Here is a 26123-nt window from a genome sequence, read left to right as displayed (position 1 = left end):
TATGTTGGTTGAGGCTGGCAGGATTCCCTTGGGTACCATTTATTGGAGGTCAAGGGAAAGGGAGGGTCTGGCCTTCTCTATCTGCTCAAGATCCCCATGGACAATTGGTGGGCCACTGTGTGACACAGAATGCTAGACTCGATAGGCTTTGGCCTGATTCAGCATGGCTCTTCTTATGTTGCTAATTCCAAGCAAGACAAATTTTAGATCAGATCGTTGAAAATTCATTCCCAGTTTAACCTACCCGTCCCTTCAAATAAGGTTTCTCTACCCTGCTTCCTCAGGCTGAGATTTCATTGACCAATTGGATTTACCCTGTATTTTCTTCTGCCCACTCTAGGAAGAATTGTAGCCAATGATAGATAGTGGGTTTAAATATCTAATCATCAATTGAGGAAGAAAACTATTTTAATTGATTTCATTTAAAAGCATCACAATCTTCCCACTGTGATGAAATTTGCTTCAGTTGTGTCATTAGCCAAAAGCAGTGTGATCCTGCTCTGCTGGCGTGTCCCAACCACCCGTAACTACAGGGTAATTAGACCAAACAGACACACACCACACCATAGAAGGAAAACCCAAAAGTCTTTATCAACAGAAAAACAGAAACAGCTCCCTTTTTAAATGTCAAAGGGATTTTCTGGTACACACAAGGCACAGGTTAAATGCAATCCAATTTCTCACCCAATAACTGGGAAATTGAGTCCAATTCTAAAGTCCACACACAATCTTGAACAGCAAAAACCACGATCTTGATGAAACTATGAATCAGATAAAACTGCCATGAGGCTAAAACAGCAGGCTTCTCTTTTATCTGTAGCACTAATTACAGCAGCCCCACCCAACCACAGGTGGCCTCATTTATCTCCTGTAATAATCCTTCAGTTGTTCTCTTCTATGTATCACTCTACGCATACGTGGATGTGTCATAAATTCTTGTTCAGAATCCAGGGATGATAAGGATGATTGATCTCCTCCTGGGATGTCTGCCAAACTCCCCCCTTCCCTGCTACTCACACTTCTTTCGTCAGAGGAGCCTTCGTCGGGATATTCTATCGGGAGCAAAACAGGCCTGTGGCATGTGGATGTTTCCCCCACATCCACCTCCACATTCCTTGGGGCAGGAGCTGGGCCAGAGCTAACCACAATTGATCTCCTCCTGGGCTGTCTGCCAAACTCCCCTCTTCCAAGTCACCCCCACCTTCTTCTTCTTTCGAGGAAACTTCACTACCTGACTCTGTCGGCAATAAAACAGGCCTATGACATGTTGATGTTTCCCCTGCATCCACCTCCACATTCCTTGGGGCATGAGCTGGGCCAGAGCCAACCACAACAGATCCTATTCTGAATTCTGCAGAAGAAGCCCATTTTGTTCATAGGATTTCTCTGCTTGAATTGGTGAAAGAAAACTCCCTCGTTATTTTGGGATTACAGTATCTGTTAATAGGGAAAGTTGTTTCTTTGTTCAGGATATTGTTTCTTTTGAGGAAGTGGCTGTGTATTTCTCCGAGGACGAGTGGTCTCAGCTGGATCCTTCCCAAAAAGCTCTCCATGGGGAAGTCATGCTGGAGAATTCCAGGAATTTCGCCTCTCTGGGTAAGAACATAAGTCTGTGCTCAGAAACACAGAAGGCATAGGTGGGTGGAGGGCTTAGATATTTCTGATAAAAATGATCAATTTTTATTTATATCCTGCCTTCATTACTTCTTGAAAGTAAGTTAAGGCACTAGACACATCCAGTAATCCTTCCTTTTCCTATTTTCCCCCAACATAGGGAAGTCATGATTTTGGAAATCTGTCTTTAGAAACATCGTAGTTGTTCTGCCAGCGTGTCCCAACCGCCCGTAATTACAGGGTATTTAGTCCAGAAAGACTCACACCACACGATAGAAATAAAACCAAAAGTCTTTATCAACAGAAAAGCAGAAAAAACTCCCTTTTAAAATGTCAAAGGGATTTTCTGGTACACACAAGGCACAGGTTAAATGCAATCCAATTTCTCACCCAGTAATTGGGAAATTGAGTCCAATTCCAAAGTCCAGAAAGTCCACACACAGTCTTGAACAGGGAAACAGCAAAACCACGATTTTGACGAAACTATGAATCAGATAAAGTTTCACGAGGCTAAACCAGCACGCTGCTCTTTTTATCTGTAGCACTAATTACAGCAGCCCCACCCAACCACAGGTGGCCTCACTTATCTCCTGTAATAATCCTTCAGTTGTTCTCTTCTATGCATCACTCTCTGCATGCGTGGGTCTGTCATAAGTTCTGGTTCAGAATCCAGGGATGATAAGGAAGATTGATCTCCTCCTGGGCTGTCTGCCAAACTCCCCCCTTCCCTGCTACTCACACTTCCTTCGTCAGAGGAGCCTTCATCGGGAGATTCTATCAGGAGCAAAACAGGCCTGTGGCGTGTGGATGTTTCCTCCACCTCCACATTCCTTGGGGCAGGAGCTGGGCCAGAGCTAACCACAACAGTAGTCTGGAATCTTCATATTTGCAACAAAGAGCCAAAATATACTGATGATTCTTTTTTTAAAAAAAACTTCTTTATTATATTTTCACATTGAAGAAAATTCAGATCACATTTTGTTCCGTTTTTACAGATCACTAGCCTTCTTTGTTAATGAGTTACATTATTTTTTAACCTACTACATTCATTAGTGTGCATTATTTCTTACACATTTGTAGTCTAATATTTATTACAATTCCTGAATGATAAATATAAAATATTTACAAGGTATCTGTCGTTCATTTCAATTGTACTGTTGCCTGTTATTATATTATTTCTATATTCTCTTTTGAATCCATTCATGCCATTTTTGCCATGTTCTTTTTGATTTGTTGATTTTATTTCCCTTAATTGAATTAGTAATTTCATCCTGATTTTCGAATCAGGTGTCTATTGAATATAGTTTGCTTTTGTTTTTTGTCTTTCCATAAATGGGCATGCCACCCTATTTGTAAGTCGTGACCTTCTAATATTGATGAATCTTTTGCTAAATTTCAGAAGAAAAGGTTTGATTCTTTTGCTAAATTTCAGAAGAAAAGGTTTTTGTCTTTCCATAAATGGGCATGCCACCCTATTTGTAAGTCGTGACCTTCTACTATTGATGATTCTTTTGCTAAATTTCAGAAGAAAAGGTTTGATCATTCTCCCAGTTTGCTAAATTTTACATTTTTCTCTTTCAAGGTTATAATGAGGAAGTGAATAAGAATTGTAAGGGAGAAGATCAGCTGGTTCATCCGAAAGAGAAAAACAGGAAATTTGCAGATCAGATGCAAACAAAGATTGATGAAACAAACCGATCGCAAAGTGAAATTAAAAGAAGTTTTCCTTCCGCCAATTGTCTTCCGAACCATACAGCCATCGATATGGGAGAAATACCGTATAAATGCATCAGTGATGAAAAGAGCTTTGATAAATCTGAGCATCTCCTTTCCCATAAAAAAACAACTTCAGGAGACAGACAATATACCTGCATGGAATGCGGAAAAGCCTTCTGTTGTTATGACTCTTTTACAATCCACCAATCGAATCACACAGGAGAAAGACCTTATAAATGCGTGGAGCGTGGAAAGGGCTTTAAGAAGAATTGCGATCTTACTTCCCGTAAAGTAATCCACTCAGGCGAGAAGCCATATATATGTATCGAATGTGGAAAATGCTTTAGGAATAATGGTGATCTGGCTTACTATAAAAGGTGCCATACCGGACCTTATGAATGCACGGAGTGTGGAAAGACTTTTACTTGCAACAGTAGTCTTAAAAAGCACAAGTTGATCCACACAGGAGAGAAGCCATATCGATGCATAGAGTGTGGAAAAGGCTTTAGGAAGAATTGTAATCTCACTTCCCACAAAAGGATCCACACAGAAGAGAAACCATATAAATGCACGGAGTGTGGAAATGCTTTTCACAGTAGAAGTAACCTTAATTCCCACAAGAGGATCCACACAGAAGAGAAGCCCTATCAGTGTCTTGAATGCGGGAAGAGTTTTAGGTGGAATTGTGCTCTCACCTCCCATAAAAGGACCCACACAGGAGAGAAGCCGTATATATGTGTGGAGTGTGGAAAGGGCTTTAGGAAGAATTACGCACTCACTTTGCATAAAAGGAGCCACACAGGAGAGAAGCCGTATATATGTATGGAATGTGGAAAGGGCTTTAGTAAGAATTGTCGCCTTACGTCTCATAAAATGATCCATACGAGGGAAAAAACCCTATGAATACATGGAGTGTAGAAAGAGCTTTCGAAGAAAATAAACTCTTACTTGCCACAAATGGAATAAGCCGTATCAATACAGGTGATAAAGATAACTGAATTCAGATTTACCTGTGTGAGGCTACAACTAGAGATAGCCAATAGGACTGAGAAAGTATTTTTCAGCCTAAAATAATGTTCGTGCCACTGGTTCCTCCCCATTAACCTCCCCATATAGAAACATATACATATTGTATGGAAGAAGGTTCCGATGAAGAGGTCTGAAAAGGAGCCAGAACTTTGAAAAGTTCTATAAACACAAATGCAAACGGTCATTAGGTTGGTTCTGTTTTCTAAAAATATGTTCATTTTTGAAAAACCCCTTACCACTTCTGCTGAACTTATAGCAATTGTTCTGACAATTTCTTTAGCTTTTTTAAATACTGTTAGGAATTGCATAGTTCTTGGAATCTTTTAAAACCTTTCCCACAAAATTTATAATTGCTAATATTGATTTTGTAATTAAAAATGTCACTGAATTCCCACAATTGTTCTTCAATTGACGTCCATGTATATTATGTAAATACAATCTGTGTAATAGAAAATAAGAACTGTTAGAATTGTATTACAAGCATGTCACAAATTGTCTAACTTTTATATCAAGGTTATTTTTTGTGTGGTTTTTTGTTTGTATTTTGTGTGTTATAAATAAAATTTATTTTTATTTTTTTAAAAAAAACTGCTGTCAATGAAACTACTACTTCAATATTCCAGCAATCTGGCTCCAAAAAATTGAGAAATTGTAATTTATTCGTGTCTTGCAATTGGCCTATCTGTTTTTAAATGTTCACAATCTATTAGTCTTTTTTTCAAATTTGTTATGATGCTTTCTAAAAGTCTTTCCCAGGTAAATCCAGCAAATCCATGATTTTGTTCAAATTTTATATTTTTGAAGGTTTCTGAAGTAATTCATTTAATAGTAATTTAATTGATCCATCAACTTTTCTTTTGTATGGACTCTCTCCCTTTCTAAGCATTTAAAATACTTTAATTTTTTTTTTCATCCTTTATGATGTTTGTATTTCTTGCTTGCAGTGAATTTGAAAGAAATTTCTTCTAGAATATCAATCATCAATGTAAAATCATTTATAATATACAGTATATATATATTTAAGATGGGCAGCCATACCTGAGTAGTTTTCGTTTGCATGAAAATACTGATGTAGCACCAGATAAGCATGCCACACAAGTAGGGTTGACCTTAAAACTACAGGGAGCCCATCTTGCTCCCAAACTCTACCAAGCTGTTCGGATATTTCATTAAGTTTCATTTGGCTCTTACAGGATTTATGAAAAATGGTGTATAGCGATAGCATTTAGACTTCACATCCCTCTCTAAGTGGTTTACAGAATCAGCAAATTGTCCCCAACAATCTGGGTCCCCATTTTACCCATCTCGGAAAGATGGAAGGCTGAGTCAACTTTGTGCTGGTGGTGAGATTTGAACTGCTGAACTACAGCCAGCAGTTAGCTGAAGTAGCCTGCAGTGCTGCACTCTGCACCACCCCGGCTCTTATATATCTTGTCAATAAATATTTTTAAATGATTTAGTTGCTTAATTTCCTTTATGGGGTCATCTAAAACAATTTGGACAATCATTTAAGCAGTACCATATGATGATGCTTGGGAACGCTTTTGCTATTCTGGTGCTCAATCCAGATTTTCTCCCAAGCATAACACTGGCACCATCAGAGCAAAATGCTATTGAATTTTTTGGTGGGTAGTTCTTAGTAAACTCAACATTATTTAAACTTTTCATAACTGAAGAACATACTGTCTCTGCATCTTGTTTTTTCAATTCAATAAGCTCAACAAAAATTGTTGGTGCCTCAACTGAATCCTCAACTTTTATGAAAACTATCGCGATTGGTTTGCAAGATAGCACTGAGGCTTTGTCAATAATCAAACTTATTTTCATATTATTTTTAATTTTTAATTAATTAATTCAAGTTTTAATTTCTTTTGCAATGAAATCAATTATTTTCACTGCAGTTAACTGTGAATGCAATCCTTTCCCCATATCTAATCCATTTTCAATTTGCAATTCTATCGACTATTCTACGTCTGAAAATGGTTTACATCTTTTGCCAGACTGTAAACTGTATTAAATACTCTACAAGTGGTACCTAAATATTTTTTCAGACATCTTATTGATTCCTGCTCCCCTTGTTTTAAGTTCACTGTGTAAATAGTGTGAGCATTTGATAAAAAAAAGTTCTTTCATTTTTTTCCTTAGAGATGCTTATTGTACTTCTTTACTATTCCCTGCTGCCTCAATCATGAAATTCAATTTATTAGATGTTTCCATTCTTTCGACACATGACACTGTTTTACAAAGTCATGTTTTGCATAGTACTTGCAATCTATTTTTTTGTTTGAAACTTCCAGTGTCCAGCACTCAGAAAGATTATTTCAATTTTGGAGTCACCAATAATTGACTTGCTGCTTTCTCCAAGTTTAAGTGATGGTTCTTGTAGTGGTGCTTGTGACAGTTTTGGATAATCCAAGGCCAATTCTGTTATATCTGGTTGTTCAATCTTGGTTTCTTGGTGAAATAAGTGGTGAAACTCTGCTGCCTTTTCATCCTATTAAAGATTACTACTGCAAAAGAAATAAATTGTGCTTTGGACACTATTGTGGTTGTAAGCTGAAGACTACAGGTTATGGAAGGGATTATGTTTTCACGCAACAATGTACAGTCTTTTGAGGAAGTGAGGGGTCCAACAAAAATAAATACAGTATATAGTTTTTCACCTAAGATCAAGAAGAATGAATTTCAGAGGTATATGAAATATTCTCATTGAATACTTGAATGTATATTCTATAGTCAATAAACAATCCAAGTCATACACATATACATCAATCAATCGCATACAAACTGAGATCAGAACACACAGTTCTATGCACACAGCAATTCTACATTTATTACAGATAACCCCCACTCGGTTAAAGACCTCGGTATACTAATAACAAAAGATTTAAGTGCCAAAGTCCACTGCAACAACATAGCCAAGAAGGCTTCAAGAGTTGTAAACCTAATCCTATGTAGCTTCTGCTCTGCCAATCTCTCACTACTTACCAGAGCTTACAAAACTTTCGCCAGACCCATCCTCGAATACAGCTCATCTGTTTGGAACCCATCTTGCATCTCAGACATTAAAACCCTTGAAAATGTCCAAAGATACTTCACCAGAAGAGCCCTTCACTCTTCCACTCGAAACAGAATACCCTACGAGACTAGACTTTCAATCCTGGGCCTAGAAAGCTTATAACTAAGACGCCTTAAATAAGATCTAAGTATTGCCCACAAGATCATATGCTGCAACGTCCTGCCTGTCGGTGACTACTTCAGCTTCAACCACAACAACACAAGAGCACACAACAGATTTAAACTTAATATTAACCACTCCAAACTTGACTGTAAAAAATATGACTTCAGTAACCGAGTTGTCAAAGTGGGGAACTCATTACCGGACTCCACAGTGTCATCCCCAAACCCCCAACACTTTACCCTTAGATTATCCACGGTTGACCTATCCAGATTTCTAAGAGGTCAGTAAGGAGCGAGTACAAGTGCACTAGAGTGCCTTCCGTCCCCTGTCCTATTGCTCTCCTATACCTTTCTTGTATTCCTATATCTCTTCTATTCTTTCATGGATATGTTCTATTACTATATCTTCTCTTCTATTCTTTCTTAAATATATTTTACTATGAGTACATCCTCTAACCTTCATCATGTATTTTACTATGTGTATACCCCACTAAAACCCTCATTTTGTATTGGACAAAATCAATCAATAAAATAAAATAAATAAAATTTCCCCCCAAACAGATATAATACCATAAGTATTACCGGTACTTACATAAACGATACATAGACCAACATTTAGTACAAAGCAAGACTACTGTATAGACAAACTGAAATTAGGGAGGGAGGGAGGAAGGGAGAGAGAGAGAGAGAGACCCACGCACATCTGGCTAGCTCTTATAACTAATTGCAACACTAGCCCTTAAAGCAACATTGTGCTAATTTCTTCATACATTGGTGGTTAGTTCATATAATGAAAAACCCAATCAGTTAAGTACATAGTACAGACATACTCCCCTATGGGTGGTCAATATATCTAATACATAACTGAATACATTTTGTCAACATTCCCAGCGTTTAAAACATTGTGTGGTTTTCTACATAACACTGGCAACCTGGATCTCCTTCCTCTCCTACTGTTTCTTTTTGGCAAAACATCTACAGTTCTAGTAATCTTTACCCTTTTAACCTCACTTTTCCCTCCCCTAAAGGTGCTACATCTACAGGGATTTCCTCCCCTGAAAATTTATCTCCTGACTGTTTTGAAACCTCAACCTTTCCTAAAGGCTTTAAGCTTTCCTTCTGTGACCGAAATGTACATAATACAGTAGTTAAAACCATTGAGTATTGAATTGCTAGAAAAGATCAGAGGAGAGAAGAAACGCAGAGGAACTTCCTCTTCCGGAAGAGACATGGGAGGAAGGTGGAGTGCAGAGCGGCTTTTGTGCTCTTCCGAGGATCGAAGGAGCAGTTGGAAGGTGAGTTGAGGGCAGGTGGAGGGAGAGTCCGGGAGCAAGTCGGGCTGTTTGGTTCCCTCCACGGCCTGGAAGCAGAGAAGCAACCGGGCTGAAGCGTGTCAGCTGCTGGTGCTGCAGGTTCCTTTCCTGCCCAAATTTAATCCCACTGGTGCTGCACGCTGTGAAACTGGTGGCTGCAATTTTCTGCTGGTGGGAAGATTGAAAAAGTCTCAAGTTAAGGTTGATTCTCTGGGAATGGTTTCCCTCCAGAGGTTGTGGGTGCTCCATCGCTGGGGGTTTGAAATATACTGCGCAAAAAAATCAAGGGAACACTGAAATAACATATCCTAGGTATGAATGAATGAAATATTCTCATTGAATACTTGAAGTTATATTCTGTTGTTTAAGTGTTCCCTTTATTTTTTTGAGCAGTGCATATAACTATGGATGACTTGATAATATGGTATGATAATATAATATGTATGTTTGGGTAAGTTTGGTGAAAAAAAAATATTTTAAAAAATAAAAGAGCGATCACACATATATTTGACCTCAAGAATATAAGTGCTGGAAAAGCTCCATGGATGCACCTATGTGGGGAAATGCAGAAATTTACACAGGAGAAAAGTCTTAAAAATGCTACCAATGTGGTAAATATTTTAGTGAGCATAGCAAAATGGTAATACATCAGCGGAATCACATTATTATTATTATTATTATTATTATTATTATTATTATTATTATTATTATTATTATGTCAATACAACACAGCAAACAAGATCACTATGCTGGATTTTATATTTCATCACCAGTCGGGCGCTTTCCAAGCACCTAGGACTGCGTGATGTAGCGGCGAATTATGTTTGCCGATCTCAGTAAAGCGGCCTTTTGCAATTGACAGATGGAGATTTTGTCAATTCCGATGGTTTTCAAATGTCCACTGAGATCTTTGGCACTGCGCCCAGCGTGCCAAGTACCACTGGGACCACTTTCACTGGCTTATGCCAGAGTTGTTGCAGCTCAGTTTTTAGATCTTCGTATTTCACTAATTTCTCTAGCTGCTTCTCCTCAATTCTGCTGTCCCCTGGGATTGCGATGTCGATGATCCATACTTTCTTTTTCTCCACAATCAGGATGTCTGGTGTGTTATGCTTCAGAATTCGGTCAGTCTGAAGTCGGAAGTCCCACAGTAGTTTTGCTTGCTCATTTTCGACCACTTTTTCAGGCTTATGATCCCACCAGTTCTTTGCCACTGGTAAATGGTAGTTCCGGCACAAGTTCCAGTGGATCATCATCATCATCATCATCATATTAATTAATTAATTAATTAATTAGATTTGTATGCTGCCCCTCTCCTTAGACTCGGGCCAGCTCACAGCAATAATAAAACAATGTACAACAAATCTAATATTTAAAAATATCTAAAAACCCCTTATTTTAAAAGCAAGACATACACACAAACATACCATGCATAAACTATTTGGCCTGGGGGAGATGTCTCAATTCCCCCATGCCTGACGGCAGAGGTTGGTTTTAAGGAGTTTACGAAAGGCAAGGAGGCATCCGCATTATGATGCTTCCAGCAAAAAGGAAGACCCCAAATGGTCCATGGTTGATGTCCAGTTTGTGCGCATGATGCAGCGGTTCATCCCTCTAGCTGAGCTTAAAGCCCATCATCAAACCCACCAGAAATCAGGAGGCCCTTTGAAAGAGATGGCTCTCTTCACAAGACCAAGGTTGTCCGTCCAACCTGTCGTAGATGGAGGAATTTGAATTCCTGCACCAGTTGGTTAGGCTGCAATATTCAGAGAAGGGTTGGGCGGTTGTGTCAAGGGGGGGGGGAAGACAGAATTGGAAGATGGCGGAGAACTCGACAGGATAAGATTTGCCTGCCGACGCTGAGTCTTCGTCTCGCTGCCCTGCCACCCCTGTTCGTCAAACTTAGGAGCTGTGGTCTTGCGATCCGCTCTAACAATTCGCTTTAGAGTCCAACGGTCTCTCAGACAACTTCGACTTTCGGCCAGACCTGTGCTTGACTGAGGACGTTTTCCCTTCTGTTTCAAAAGCCATCATTACTTTTGAGACATTACCTCTTGAAACGCCAAACATTCGGGCACTTTCTGTTACACTAGCGCCTGCCATTCGAGCACCAACAATTTGGCCTCTTTGAAAGTGTGAGAGGTCTGCCATTTCTAGAAGGTTATAACCAATTTCCTTAAATTTCTGTAAAAAAAGGTAGTTTAAAAAAACATATCAAATAACAGAATTTAAAAAAACAAACATTAAAATATGTCAAGTTTTGATTGATTTGAACATGTTCAAACATGATGCCAAAAAGTCAAGTGTTTCCATTTCTTTGTCCACCGCCTGTATATTTGATAATAGTTCTTTGCATTGCTAAGAATTCTTCATTGACCCAATTAAAAACTGAATCTGAATGGGTATTTGAACATGGATCTCGGTAGTCTTCTATGAAACTTAAATAATGTAAGTGATTAGTATTGGGGCATGTTTGATTTTTCATTGTAATATATATATATATATATATTCTTTTTTCACATCATCTCTAATTATTTTATAAACAATTAAAGTTCTCCTTTTCTTTGAATCTTACAGACAAAGAGGATGGCAATAACAGCACTCAGGACCATTGTAAATAACAAGCAACATTGAAAAGAGAGAAAAATCAAGTGAAAAATCAAGATATTTTTCATTTCTTTTGGAAAACCATACAGTTCTCCTCTTCCAGAAGCTGTTAGACAAGAGAGAAAAAATCAAGAAAGATTTCAAGCTAGAATAAGCAGATTATGCAGAACTCAAGGATACGTTACATGAAAAGTCAAAGGAGATTATTTTTCAATCAGCAAAAAAGGGAGATATCTGGAAGTCACTTGAGAGGAAAAGGTCAATAGTAAAGACATGTAGAGCAGACAGGAATGCAGGCCTCTCCCTGTGAGGAAGAAAATGGCTTGATTAAAAGCACCGCTAAATGAGGCATTGTCCATATTTTTGATGACCACAACTGTGAAAAAGCAACATAGGTTTTCCTATTGTGGAAAAATAATAGATTGCAAATCACAGCTGTTTATGCAATGGGGAGCTAGACAGGAGAAAATCCATGCACACTATCTCAATGTAGCAAAAACTGGTCAGAACAGCTCCCTTGTTAATGGAAGCACCCACACAAGAGGGAACCCACAAAAGTACTCCCAATGTGCTTAGTGCTTTAGTGAGCATGGCAATATGGTGGTACATCAGAAGAAACACATGAGGGAGAAAACATATGACTGTCCAGAGTGTGTGAACATTTCATTAGAAATTATCAGGTCATGAGACACCAAAGGATGCAGACACAGGAATAACACCATTTGAATATCCTTTCTGTGAGGAAAGTTTCAAAGAGAGAATTCCACTCTGGTGAAGCACCAAAACTCACAAAGCAGAGAAAACATTTGAATGTGCTGACATTGTAAAAACAATTAGTCCCAATTTCAGTCATGAAACACCAGAGAATTCATACAGGAGAGAAACCCTTTGAATGCCCTGACTGTGGGAAAATATTTAATTGGAGTTCCAACCTGGTGCAACACCAGAGAATTCACACAGGAGAGAAACCCTTTGAATGTTCTGACTGTGGAAAAAGGTTTAGTCAGAGTTCCCACCTGATGAGACACCAAAGGATTCACACGGAAGAGAAACCATTTGAATGTCCTGACTGTGGGAAAAGTTTTAGTCAGCGTTCCCACCTGGTGACACACCAAGGGACTCACACAGGAGAGAAACCCTTTGAATGCCCTGACTGTGGGAAAACTTTTAGTGATAATCCCAGCCTGGTACTACACCAGAGGACACACACAGGAGGGAAACACTTTGAATGTCCTGACTGTGGGAAAAGGTTTAGTTGGAGTTCCCACCTGGTGAGACACCAGAGGAATCACACAGGAAAATACCCCTTAGAATGTCCTGAGTGTGGGAAAGGTTTTAGTGAGAATTCCAAATTGGTGAGACACCAGAGAACTCACACAGGAGAGAAACCCTTTGAATGTCCTGACTGTGGGAAAGGTTTTAGTGATAATTTCAACCTGGTGCAACATCAGAGGACTCACACAGGAGAGAAACCCTTTGAATGTCCTGACTGTGGGAAAGGTTTTAGTGAGAATTCCAGCCTGGTGTTGCACCAGAGGACTCACACAGGAGAGAAACCTTTTGAATGTCCTGACTGTGGGAAAAGTTTTAGTCAGAGTTCCCACGTGGCGAGACACCAGCGGACTCACACAGGAGAGAAACCCTTTGAATGTCCTGACTGTGGAAAAGATTTTAGTGATAATTCCACCCTGGTGACACACCAGAGGACTCACACAGGAGAGAAACCCTTTGAATGTCCTGACTGTGGGAAAAGATTTAGTCAGAGTTCCCATGTAGTGAGACACCAGCGGACTCACACAGGAGAGAAACCCTTTCAATGTCCTCACTGTGGGAAAGATTTTAGTGATAATTCCAGCCTGGTGCAACACCAGAGGGCTCATACAGGAGAGAAACCCTTTGAATGTCCTGACTGTGGGAAACGTTTTACTCATAATTCCAGCCTGGTGCAACACCAGAGGGCTCATGCAGTAGAGAAACCCTTTGAATGTCCTGACTGTGGGAAATGTTTTAGTCATAATTCCAGCCTAGTGAAACACCAGAGGATGCATACAGGAAAGAAATCCTTTGGATGTCCTGACTGTGGGAAAAGATTTAGTCAGACTTCCAAACTGTTGCAACACCAGAGGACTCACACAGGAGAGAAACCCTTTGAATGTTCAGACTGTGGGAAAGATTTTAGTGATAATTCCAGCCTGGTGCAACACCAGAGGACTCACACAGGAGAGAAACCTTTTGAATGTCCTGACTGTGGGAAAAGTTTTAGTCAGAATTCCAGCCTGGTGAAACACCAGAGGACCCACACAGGAGAGAAACCCTTTGAATGTCCTGATTGTGGAAAATGTTTTAGTGATAGTTCGAATTTGGTAAAACACCAGAGAATTCACAATGGAGAGAAATCCCAAATTGGACAAACACCCTCCTTACAAAACCAGGGGTGAAACCCGCTATACCCCACACCCCCACTCTAAAGTCACACATGGAAGAAGGCACAGACAACACTGTGATCTGCAGAACATGTTCTATGTACATGCTTGTGTCCATAGAATACCAAAGCTGCATATGCACCAAATGCAAAATAATCAAACTATGAGAAGAAAAAGTAGAACTATTTATGGGACCATCTGACACATACCTACCTGCAACTGATTAGAGCCCACAGGGTTGGCCTTCTCCGGGTCTCTCGACTAAGCAGTGCTGGGTGGCGGGCCTGTGGGGGAGGGCCCTCTTTATGGTGGCCCCGGCTATTTGGAAACAACTTCCCCCCGAGGTCCACATGGTCCCCACCCTACTGGGTTTCCATAAGTCCTTAAAAACCTGGCTTTGCCAGCAGGCCTGGGAGTTGTGATAATTGACATTTCTTAATCCGGCCAAGACTAGAATTGGTTGGGATGTTTGATGTATGAATGTAGTGATTATATTGAAGTGTTTTAATTATGATGAAATGTTTTAATCTGATTATTTATATTGTGAATGAATGAATGAATGAATGAATGAATGAATGAATGAATGAATGAATGACTGGAGAAAACTCTTAAGCACCCGGAAACTCAACAAAATGAGAAACCCCAAACCTCACGAAAAGAACACAAATTGAACATACACATGAACAAGCTACTTCTGCTATAGGTTATCCCTTGGATGAAGAAAACGGATGGAAACATGTCACTCACAGAAAAAAACCACAAACCAAATACAAAACCATTGTTCAAGCCAACCCACCCAGATCCAACCCCACTGGTTCTAAGCAACCAATAGCACAGATTTCCAATAGAGGATAGCGCATAGACAACAAAAAGAAACACCAGAAAGAACACTCAACAAAGCAGCACAACCAAACACCACTATAACTGCTCTGGGCTTGGGTACTTATTTCTCCAAAACTCTTAAAACTCCACTCCTTGAAATAATAGTCTCTTTTATTTATTCACACCAGCTTAAATACATGAAACTTTAGCAAAGCAAAAATGCAAAACATAAAGATGGAGTGATTTCTCTCGGCTTGAAAATACTCTTATCTGTTCTGGGCAGCATTCCTAACATTACATTTCTTAGCTGCTCGGAGATCAGGAACTATAAATCACCACTTTAAGTTCATCGCTTACCGGCTTCATAATAAATTCAACAGTTTCCTTTATTATGGAGGCTTCTATTTTGAGCAGAGTGACTGTAATTCCTTTTTTTTGGTTGAAAAAGTTTATTTACAAATATAATACAGAAAAAGGGAAGAAAGAAAAAAGAAGAAAGAAAAGTAATACAAAAAAACCCCAATACATCAAAAATACATATTAAAATATAGGCGAGTACAAGATCGGTCTATCTATTCTTCCGAAACTATGTACATTTTCTTTAGCCCAGTTATAGTTATTGTCAAAAATCAATACAGCTGTCTATTAAATAACAAAACAAATCTACCCGAAATAAAAACTAATATGAATAATTGGAACTTGCATTTTAAATCGGAGATAAAAATGGAAGAATGGCAACTGCTATGGAGTAAGAACTACAAATTAACCTTGGCAACGTCCTATAAAGAAAATTTAATTGTTGTGAGCCGCCCCGAGTCTTTGGAGAGTCTGTTGACACCCATCCAGACCCCCAATAGCCTCCAGGCACCAGCACATCACTATTACTCCACACAGGGACAAATGCTATGGTTGTGGCAAGGGGGGCTTTTGCCCAGGTTCACCTAGTGCCCCAGCTGTGGCCCTATATGCACAGGCAGTCTCTACTCACGGTCACTCATGCATTTACCACTTTGAGGTTCAACTACTGCACGCACATATCTCTCCAACACTCTGCGGTCTGCACTGGCTGCCAATTGGTTTCTCGACTCAATTCAAAGTGTTGGTTCTGACCTACAAAGCCCGACATGGCATCGGGCCAGAATACCTGCGGGACCACCTGCTGCACGAATCCCAGCAACCGGTCAGGTCCCACAGAGTCGGCCTTCTCCAGGTCCCATCAACTAGACAATGTCGTTTGGCGGGACCTAGGGGAAGAGCCTTCTCTGTGGGGACCCCGGCCCTCTGGAATCAGCTCTTCCCAGAGATTCATACTGCCCACAAAATTCTTGCCTTGCGTAAGAGTTATGCCACCAGGCTTGGGGCCACTAGATTCTTGCCCCCTGGCCAATGAACGTGTTAAGAGAATGTTGAGCGAATGGAATGCCTATTTTTTATGGTTTGGGGATTTTAAAAGTTAAATTTAATTAATTGGATCTAAGATATTGTATATTGTTTATTATTATATGTTTTAAGCTTCCCTGAGTCCTCAGAGAGGGGCAGCATAAAAAAATAAATAAATGACAGAAAAAGGACTTGAAAACAATAATGAGGGACTATGACCAGCTGGGCAAGAAAGTCAAAGATATAGGTGCATAGGTAGTTTTTCCATCTATATTACCAATGAGAGAACAACATCTGGCAAGGGAACAAAGATTTCTACAAGTGAACCACTGGTTTACGAAGCGGGGTGGAGAGTCTACGGAGAGGAGGGGCATACAAATCTAATAAACAAATGAATAAATAAATTAATTAAAGTGTTGGTATCACCAAAAAACTTTGGATTCCTGGACCACGGACTGTACTGCCTCCAAGATGGACTTTTGGCAAGGGATGGGTTACACCTCACTAAGACTGGGAAGAATATCCTTGCAAAATGGCTGGCCCAAATGAAAATCGAGTGGGGAAGGTGATCAAAGTACAGGATTTCTAGGATCTAATTCCAAGCAAGGACGCTTAGTAAGCAAAGCAAATAATGAATTAAAGAGGGATGGGGAAAAAGACAAACTCCACAGTCTGCACCGGCTGCCAATTAGTTTCCGGTCACAATTCAAAGTGTTGGTTATGACCTATAAAGCCCTACATGGCATTGGACCAGAATATCTTCGGGACCGCCTTCTGCCGCACGAATCCCAGTGACCAACTGATGACTGATTGTGTCATTCTTTAAACCTTCGTGAACATTTGCAATTGAAAGAGTCCAGAAATATTTCACAAGAAGATTCCTCCGCTCCTCAACTCAAAACAGAATACCTTATTCCACCAGACGTGCAATTTTGGGCTCAGAAAATTTAGAGGTACGTCGCCTTCGATCTAAGTGTAGTTCATAAAATCATCTGCCACAATGTTCTACCCGTTAATGAATACCTCAGATTAAACTGCAACAACACACAAGCACACAGTAGATTGAACTTAATGTAATCGTCTCCAGAAAATACAACTTCAGCAGCAGAGTGATCAATGCCTGGAATGCACTACCTGACTCTGTGGTTTCTTCCCCAACCCCCAAAAACTTTAACCTTAGACTACAATCAACCTCACCCATTTCCCAAGTGGTCTGTAAGGGGGGTGAATAAGTGCACCCCTGTGCCAACCGTTCCTATCCTATTGCCAAAATTTACCTATATCTATTTTGCTTTTGTTTATGTTTATACCTGTTATTATAAACACGTTTTAACAAATAAAAATATTTCCTTAAAAAAAAAAATTAATTTAGGAGAAAATATTTCCCCATTCCCCCTTTTTGTGTGTTGGTTTTTTTAGATATGCATATTTTCTATTTTGTACGTTATTAAAATACATAAATCCAATATAAAATCCAATAAATCTAAAAGTCGTTTAAAAAAAATAAAATAAATGTAGGGCTCAGCACATATCTAATCTTGGTAGGCCCACTTGCAAAGAGAAAAGGTGAAAAGGATTTGACAGCTGCATACGCCTTAGGTAGAGACGGGACAAGAGTGTTTTACTGCCGCTATCCGGAGATGGGAGTCAGATAAGCAATATCTGTTCCTGAAACATGTCTAATAGAGGAGTTAAAACCATCGAGTACCGAATTGCTAGAAAAGATCAGAGGAGAGACACAGAACTTCCTCTTCCGGAAGACTCATGGGAGGGAGGTGGAGTGCAGAGCGGCTTTTGTGCTCTTCAGAGGACCGAAGCAGCAGCTGGAAGGTGAGTTGAGGGCAGATGGGGGGAGAGTCCGGGAGCAAGTCGGGCTGTTTGGTTCCCTCCACGGCCTGGAAGCAGAGAAGCAACCGGGCTGAAGCGCGTCAGCTGCTGGTGCTGCAGTTTCCTTCCCTGCCCAAATTTAATCCCACTGGTGCTGCACGCTGTGAAACTGGTGGCTGCAATTTTCTGCTGGTGGGAAGATTGAAAAAGTCTCAAGTTAAGGTTGATTCTCTGGGAATGGCTTCCCTCCAGGGGTTGTGGGTTGTTGCATCATTGGAGATTGTGAGAGAGTTGGGAGGGACCTTGCGGATCTTCTATTCCGACAATCAGGAGACTCAATACCAATTCAGGCAATCGGTTAATTGTTCTCAGTGTCAGGAAAATTCTCCTTAGTTGTAGGCTGGTTCTCTCCTGGGTTAGTTTCCATCCACTGCTTCTTGTCTTGCCTTCTGGTGCATTTCAGAATAAGTTGACCTTCTTCTTGACCCCTCGAGTGTTGGAAGATGGCTCTCATGTCATACCTAGCCCTTCCTTTCACTGGACTAGACATACCCAATTCCTGCAACTCTATATCTTTTAGCCTCCAGCCCCCTAATCATCCGTTCTTCTCTTCTCTGTTCTTTTTATAGAGACTCTACTACACTTGTTTTTAATATTGTGGCAATCAAACAAGTTGGAGTAATCCTAAAGGTGATGTTTCCAAAGCATTATAAATTAATACTAATACGTACTTCGCATGATGTTAAATCTAGCCCTCTATTAAGGCAGCCTAAAGCAGCATTAGCTTTTATGGCCCCTGCAATCACACTGTTTGCTCTTTTTAGGGGATTGTTCACTATGATAGGACTTCAGGATCCATCTCACAGTTACTGCTATTGAGCCAGGTTGCATCTATTCTGTACCTTGCCATTTGGTTTTTCCTGGCTAAGTGCACAATCTACTTTTTCTCTGTTTTTAATTTCATTTTGTTGGATAGGGCCCAGTGTTCAAATCTATAGTAAGTCAAGTACAAAGTCCACAAGGAAAGTCTGAATTTGACAAAATGGAGGCGTGTGTTTATGAAGAACTTGCCCGGATGTTAAAATACATTCATGAAGATTTTAAAAATTGTCTTTTGGACTTTAGAGGTGGAAAGAAAACAGAAAAGAAGCTGGAATATAAGGAACACTTAGAATTAACAATGGTGGGAAATGAAGATGAAGAAAAAGATTACAAAGATGAAAAGAAGTGAAGAGAAAAAAAAGATTGATGAATATACAGATTTACAGTGACAAGAAAAATGAAAACAAAAGACAGATTGATGATTAAATTGTGATTTATAATGGTTACACTGGGATTGACAGTGACAAGAAAAAAAGCAAGAGGGGAATATTGGTACCTGAAGATTCAGTTAAAAATGAGGGGTTAATAGGGAGAAGAGACTAAGAGGGATTGAGAATATACCTACACAAATAATATATTCAAAAGGAAGAAAATGAGTTGGGGAAGTTATTGGTACAAAAATAAAAGAAAAAGAAAAGGTTAAGAGAGTGGGATTGGAAGAGAAATATTTGTAATAATGGAATATTTAAGAGATTAAAAGAGAATGGATGATTGACAGTGGAATGTCATATAATTCTTTTAGAATTATTATACCTAATTGTGTTAACAGTATTAGCTGTGTATAAGTTTGTATGATCAGTACAATTATTTTAGTTAAAAGGTTTTTTTATAGGTTATTTTATATTAATTTGTTATATGATGGAATGAATTATATTAGAAAGACCCTATTGGTCTTTCAAAAGGCCATGAAGACCTGGCTTGCTGGCAGGCCTGGGGGCCATGAATACTACCATCTTTCATGGCCAAATTGTATTGATTGGATAGATATGTGTGTTAGGTCAATTGGATTGAGCGTAAATTTATATTATGGGATTTTATGGTTTATAATTTTAGTGTGTTTAATTTTAATATTAACTTCTTTGTATTATATTGTATTGTTTTATATTGTTGTAAGTCGCCCTGAGTCCTACGGGATTGGGCAGCATAGATGTCAAATAAATAAATAAGTAAATAAATAAATATTTTTTTGAATTAATTGAATTAAATAGACGTTGACAGGGAAAGAAGAATAAAGAAGAGAAGGGAAATAAATTAGACTATAGTAGGTCAATTGTTGGAAGGATATATAATTTGGAAAATTGCTACCCTTTTTTATATGATTTGTTTTATATAAAATTTGAAAAATTTACAAATCTGATTTAATATTGAAAGGATTCAGATGATTATTGATATTTTTGGTATGATATGAGATCTGTATAATCAGTACTCTTAAAGGTGTTTATATAAGTTTATATAATTTATATGTTGGGGTTTTTGTTACGGGGAATTTAAAATGTTATTAACCAATGGATGGAATAGTAATGACAAGAATTGTATTTGTTTAAATATAGAGAATGAGTTAAAATTTTAAAAAGTTAGAACATTGGAAGGGAGAGATGAAAGGGGAGAAGAAATTAAAAATCTAGGGCATCTAGAAATGATAGAGCTAAAGAAAATGATGAGTAAATATACCAATTGAGGGGAGGGAGAAATATGGCCTAAAATCAGAGGCATAAGAGATAATGACTATTTTTGGAAGTTAAGTTGTAGCCATTAATTAAGAAGAAAGTTGAAAATTAGAGGTGGTAGGCCCACATGACAAAAATAGGAAGATGGAGGCAGCATTAGAGCAATAGTAGATATACCTGGAAGAATATATTTAAAATATAAATATAAAGGGAAAGATATGTGTAAGAAATTGCTCCTGTGTTGAAATGAAGGCTTCTGAATTGCTAGTTTGCTAACCATAACATGTACAGTGATCCCTCGATTTTCGCGAAACGCTATATCGCGATTTTTCCCACCCGATGACGTCACTCTCTTCCTTCCTTTCTCATCTTTCTTTCTCTCTCTCTTTCTCTATCTTGCTTCTTCCTCTCTCACACTCTCTTCCTCCCTCTCTCATCTCTTTCTTTCCTTCTCTCTCTTTCTCTATCTCTCCCCCTCTTGCTGGCGAGTGGCGGGCGGGCGGGCGAGCGGGGGCATCAGCGAGGAGCCGGGGTTTCCCCTTTGCGTGGGCGGCGGGGAAACCCTGATCTTCGTCTGCTCGCTGCTGCTGCGCTGCCGAGCAGATCAGCTGCTGGGCGGCCGAAGGAACCTTCCATGGGTCTTCCCCTTTGCGTGGGCGGCGGGGAAGACCCAGGGAAGGTTCCTTCGGCCGCCCAGCAGCTGATCTGCTCGGCAGCGCAGCAGCAGCGAGGAGCCGAATCGGGCTTTCCCCTTTGCGTGGGCGGCGGGGAAACCCCGATCTTCGTCTGCTCGCTGCTGCTGCGCTGCCGAGCAGATCAGCTGCTGGGCGGCCGCATCAGCAGTGAGCAGACGAAGATCGGGGTTTCCCCGCCGCCCACACAAACTCCACCATCTGCGCATGCGCGGCCATGGAAAAAGGGCGCGCATGCGCAGATGGTGTTTTTACTTCCGCAACCCTACATCGCGAAAAATCGATTATCGCGAGGGGTCTTGGAACGGAACCCTCGCGATAATCGAGGGATCACTGTATTGTGATTAGATGCACTCAGGGAAGGATAAGAGGGAGGAAGAAGAAGTAGAAAGGGAGAGAAAGAGGAGGGAAGGAGGAAACAGAGATGGAGAAAGAAGGTGGAGGGAAGGAGGGAGGGAGAAAGAGTGGATTACCAAGGATTATGATATTTTGGATAGAAATATATAACTATGCATGTCTCAATAATATGGTATATGTATGTATGTTTGTGTTAGTTTGGTGAAAAAAAATATTTAAAAAAATAAACGACCTCAAGAATATAAGTGCTGGACAAGCTCCATGGATGCACCTAAGTGAGGAAATGCAGAAATTGCAAATTGCAGCTGATTACGGACAAGAAGGTCCACATAGGAGAGACATAGAAACATAGAAACATAGAAACATAGAAGTCTGATGACAGAAAAAGACCTCATGGTCCATCTAGTCCGCCCTTATACTATTTTCTGTATTTTATCTTAGGATGGATCTATGTTTATCCCAGGCATGTTTAAATTCAGTTACTGTGGATTTATCTACCACGTCTGCTGGAAGTTTGTTCCAAGGATCTACTACTCTTTCAGTAAAATAATATTTTCTCATGTTGCTTTTGATCTTTCCCCCAACTAACTTCAGATTGTGTCCCCTTGTTCTTGTGTTCACTTTCCTATTAAAAACACTTCCCTCCTGGACCTTATTTAACCCTTTAAGATATTTAAATGTTTCGATCATGTCCCCCCTTTTCCTTCTGTCCTCCAGACTATACAGATTGAGTTCATTAAGTCTTTCCTGATAAGTTCTATGCTTAAGACCTTCCACCATTCTTGTAGCCCGTCTTTGGACCCGTTCAATTTTGTCAATATCTTTTTGTAGGTGAGGTCTCCAGAACTGAACACAGTATTCCAAATGTGGTCTCACCAGCATTCTATATAGCGGAATCATAATCTCCCCTCTTCCTGCTTGTTATACCTCTAGCTATGCAGCCAAGCATCCTACTTATAATTATAATTTATGTTTGGTATGTATGTGCTATTTGGTTTTTAATTATGATAGGGTTTTTAGGTTTTTTTAAAAAATATTAGATTTGTGCCTGTATAATACTGTTTTTATCGTGTTGTGAGCCGCCCAGAGTCTTCGGAGAGGGGCGGCATACAAATCTAATAAATTATTATTATTATTATTATTATTATTATTATTATTATTATTATTATTATTATTACTTGCTTTCCCTACCGCCTGACTGCACTTGCTTTCCCTACCGCCTGACTGCACTGTTCACCCATTTTGAGACTGTCAGAATTCACTACCCCTAAATCCTTCTCTTCTGAAGTTTTTGCTAACACAGAACTGCCAATGCAATACTCAGATTGAGGATTCCTTTTCCCCAAGTGCATTATTTTACACTTGGAAACATTAAACTGCAGTTTCCATTGCAGTTTAATGTTTCCAAATGTAAAATAAGAAAAGACTTTAAAGAAAAGTCTTAAAAGTGCTCCCAATGTGGTAAAACCTTTAATTAGCATGGCAACATGGTTTCACATCAGTGGAATCACATGATGTAACAGTGTCCAGATCGTGTGAAAGGTTCGTTGGAAGGTCCCACATCTTGAGACAACAGAGAACTCACATCAGGGGGGGGGAAACATTTGAACAGGAAAAAACCTCTGGAACGTCCTGATTGTGGAAAAACTTTCACTGGAAATTCCCACCTGATTAACCATTAGAGGATTCACACAGAAGGGATATCCTTTGAATGTCCTGATTGTGGAATGTTTGGAGTCGGAATTCTAGCCTGGTGACTGTTGTGTGTGTTCCCTGTCATCCTTTAGAATTTTCAGAGTCAGAAGATGGAGATGACGTAGAAGCTGTCAATTACCCTGATTTAAAAAATGTAGGGGAAGCTAGTGAGGAAAGTGAAAGAGAACAGCCGTCAGACAAAAGTATGCAGACTCATGTTTCTTCTGACAGTTCGAGTTTAGAAGACAGTCCTTGGTTAAACCCAAAGTTCAGAAGGCTGCAGAAAAGAAAGGAAGAAATTGGGGGGAAGAAGTTTTAATATAAGGTCCCACAGAGCTGGCCTTCTCCGGGTCCCGTCGACTAAACAATGTCATTTGGCGGGCCCCAGGGGAAGAGCCTTCTCTGTAGCGGCCCCGGCCCTCTGGAACCAACTCCCCCCCGGAGATTAGAATTGCCCCCACCCTCCCTGTCTTTCGTAAACTACTCAAGACTCATTTATACCGCCAGGCATGGGGGAGTTGAGATATTCCTTCCCCCTAGGCCATTACAAGTTATGCGTCGTATGTCTGTGTGTATGTTTGGTTTTATAATAAGGGTTTTTAGTTGTTTTATTATTGGATTGTCACATACTGTTTTTATCATTGTTGTTAGCCGCCCCGAGTCTACGGAGAGGGGCGGCATACAAATCCAATAAATAAAATTAAATAAATAAATAAATAAAAATAATATGCTATTTCAGAGTGTGTAAATTAATTAATTAATTAATTACATCACTTCCGGAATTTAACAGAAGAGACGATGCTTTCGTCAAAGTGAAATCAACCAAGATGGCGATTCATGTCGTCTCTCCCAAATAATTGAGTGTTTCTATTGCACAATATACTGCTTTTTAAACAGCAGGAACCTGACTCGGAGATAAGAAAAAGTTTTGAAGTAGACAACTTGTTAATTGTTTATAACTTTGCAATTTAGCCTGAAAGAGTTGAATGCATTTTCTCCATTCTGGAGCTGTAATGACGAGGACCGAAGTGGAAGGATAAAAGGAATGTTATTTGTTGAAAACTACCAGCCTGTGAAGCTCTTATCATTATTAGCGGAACAGTCAGCCTGATTTTAGCCCAGATCCAGAACAGTGATACACCAAATGACTACACAGAATAACAGGGTTGGAAATGACTTTGGGAGTCTTCTAGTCTAGCTCCCTGCTTGTTGCGAGCGGTCCTTGTCCACCTTTGGTAATGTCAGATTCTGAAGAGGATGAGCCAGGCCGCTCTGGATACCCTGGGACATTGAGGTGGTTGCCAGCTGATGCAGAGAGTGAGAGTGGGGGAGAAAGTGACCTGGATGAATCTGAGGAACCACCAGAGGGTCTAATATAACAATGGGGGAGTTGTCTCAGTCAGAGGGTGAAGAAGACATTAGAGGGGATAATCCACTCTTAAATGCTAGATGTAGGAAGTATCTGAGAAGACAACAGTACAGTAGTACCTCTAGATACGAGCTGCTCTACATGCGAGTATTTCAAGATACGAGCCACGAGGGGAGAGAAATTTCTGTTCCAGTCCCGAGCTCAAATTCGGGATATGAGCCGAGTGTCCACTAGGTGGCGCAAGAATCCTTGCTTTTGGTTATCTCGGAGGGGAAAAACAACGTCTAAAGTTATTTGTTCCAGATACGAGTTGCCTCGACATACAAGCTCCCTTCTGGAACGAATTATGCTCGTATCTAGGGGTACTACTGTACTTGTATAGTAAATGGAAATAAGCTTGCAGTTTTACCTCTTGGGGGTTTGATGATACTCCCAGAAAGTAGGTTTTGGGAAATTCGGGGTGGGGTTTCAACATTGCTTCAGGGACACTGAGAGTTGAGCTGCTCGAAAATGCCCCCACGGGTCCCAGGGGAAGAGCCTTCTCTGTGGCGGCCCGGCCCTCTGGAACCAACTCCCCCCGGAGATTAGAATTTCCCCCACCCTCCTTGCCTTTCGTAAGGTCCTTAAAACCCACCTCTGCCGTCCGGCATGGGGGAACTGAGATATTCTTTCCCCCTAGGCCTTTACAATTTATGCATGTTATGTCTGTTTGTAGGGATATTTGGTTTTTACAATAAGGGTTTTTAGTTGTTTTAGTATTGGATTTATACGATGTTTTTTATTACTGTTGTTAGCCGGCCCGAGTCTACGGAGAGGGGCGGCATAGAAATCCAATAAATAATAATAATAATTAACCAGGTTCAATTGTGCTTCATCCAGCACTTTCTAAGAAATAGCTATTGAGTACCTTTTGGAATCTTTGGTTGCACAGGTAGTCATTGAAGGCCACCGAGCCTTCAAAGTTATTATGGAAGAGGAGAAGCAGATGGGCGCCTGATCCACAAAATTTGTGGTCATCCTAGTAGTTGATCAGTGACCGCATTTCAGCAGTCACTATTTAGGAATAATTGCACATTTAAGATGAACAAAAGTGGCCCTTCAAAGCTTGCAAAGGCTTTTGTCATCATTTCATCAGTTAAAGACCAGATTATCTCAGGGACCGCCTTCTGCTGCACGAATCCCAGCGACCAGTTAGGTCCCACAGAGTGGGCCTTCTCCGGGTGCCGTCAACTAAACAATGTTGTTTGGTGGAACTCAGGGGAAGAGCCTTCTCTGTGGCGGCCCCGGCCCTTTGGAACCAACTCTCCCCAGAGATTAGAAGTGCCCCCACCCTCCTCGCCTTTCGTAAACGTCTTAAAACCCACCTCTGCCATCAGGAATGGGGGAACTGAGATATTCTTTTCCCCTAGGCCTTTACAATTTACGCATTGTATGTCTGTATGTATGTTTGGTTTTTATAATAAGGTTTTTTTTATTAGTATTGGATTGGATTGTTACATGCTGTCTACGGAGTCTAATAATGGGTTTTTAAAATGTTTTTTAAATTATTA

At 40.0% G+C, this 26123-nt stretch overlaps 1 protein-coding gene across 1 annotated transcript in view; it reads left to right on the top strand.

Moving 5' to 3' along the window:
• Window positions 1–26123, top strand: part of LOC139159248 (uncharacterized) — a 57293-nt gene that overhangs the window by 7163 nt on the left and 24007 nt on the right. Inside the window, 5 exon segments of the mRNA XM_070736591.1 lie at window positions 1470–1596; window positions 3197–4231; window positions 12309–13893; window positions 17771–17914; window positions 19037–19138. Of these exon segments, the coding sequence (XP_070592692.1) occupies window positions 1470–1596; window positions 3197–4231; window positions 12309–13893; window positions 17771–17914; window positions 19037–19138 (2993 nt within the window).

This window comes from Erythrolamprus reginae, chromosome 2 (assembly GCF_031021105.1).
Source record: "Erythrolamprus reginae isolate rEryReg1 chromosome 2, rEryReg1.hap1, whole genome shotgun sequence".
Classification (NCBI taxonomy): Eukaryota; Metazoa; Chordata; class Lepidosauria; order Squamata; family Dipsadidae; genus Erythrolamprus; species Erythrolamprus reginae.
Note: the sequence above shows the minus strand (reverse complement) of the source record. Positions and strands in the feature narration are given on the sequence as shown.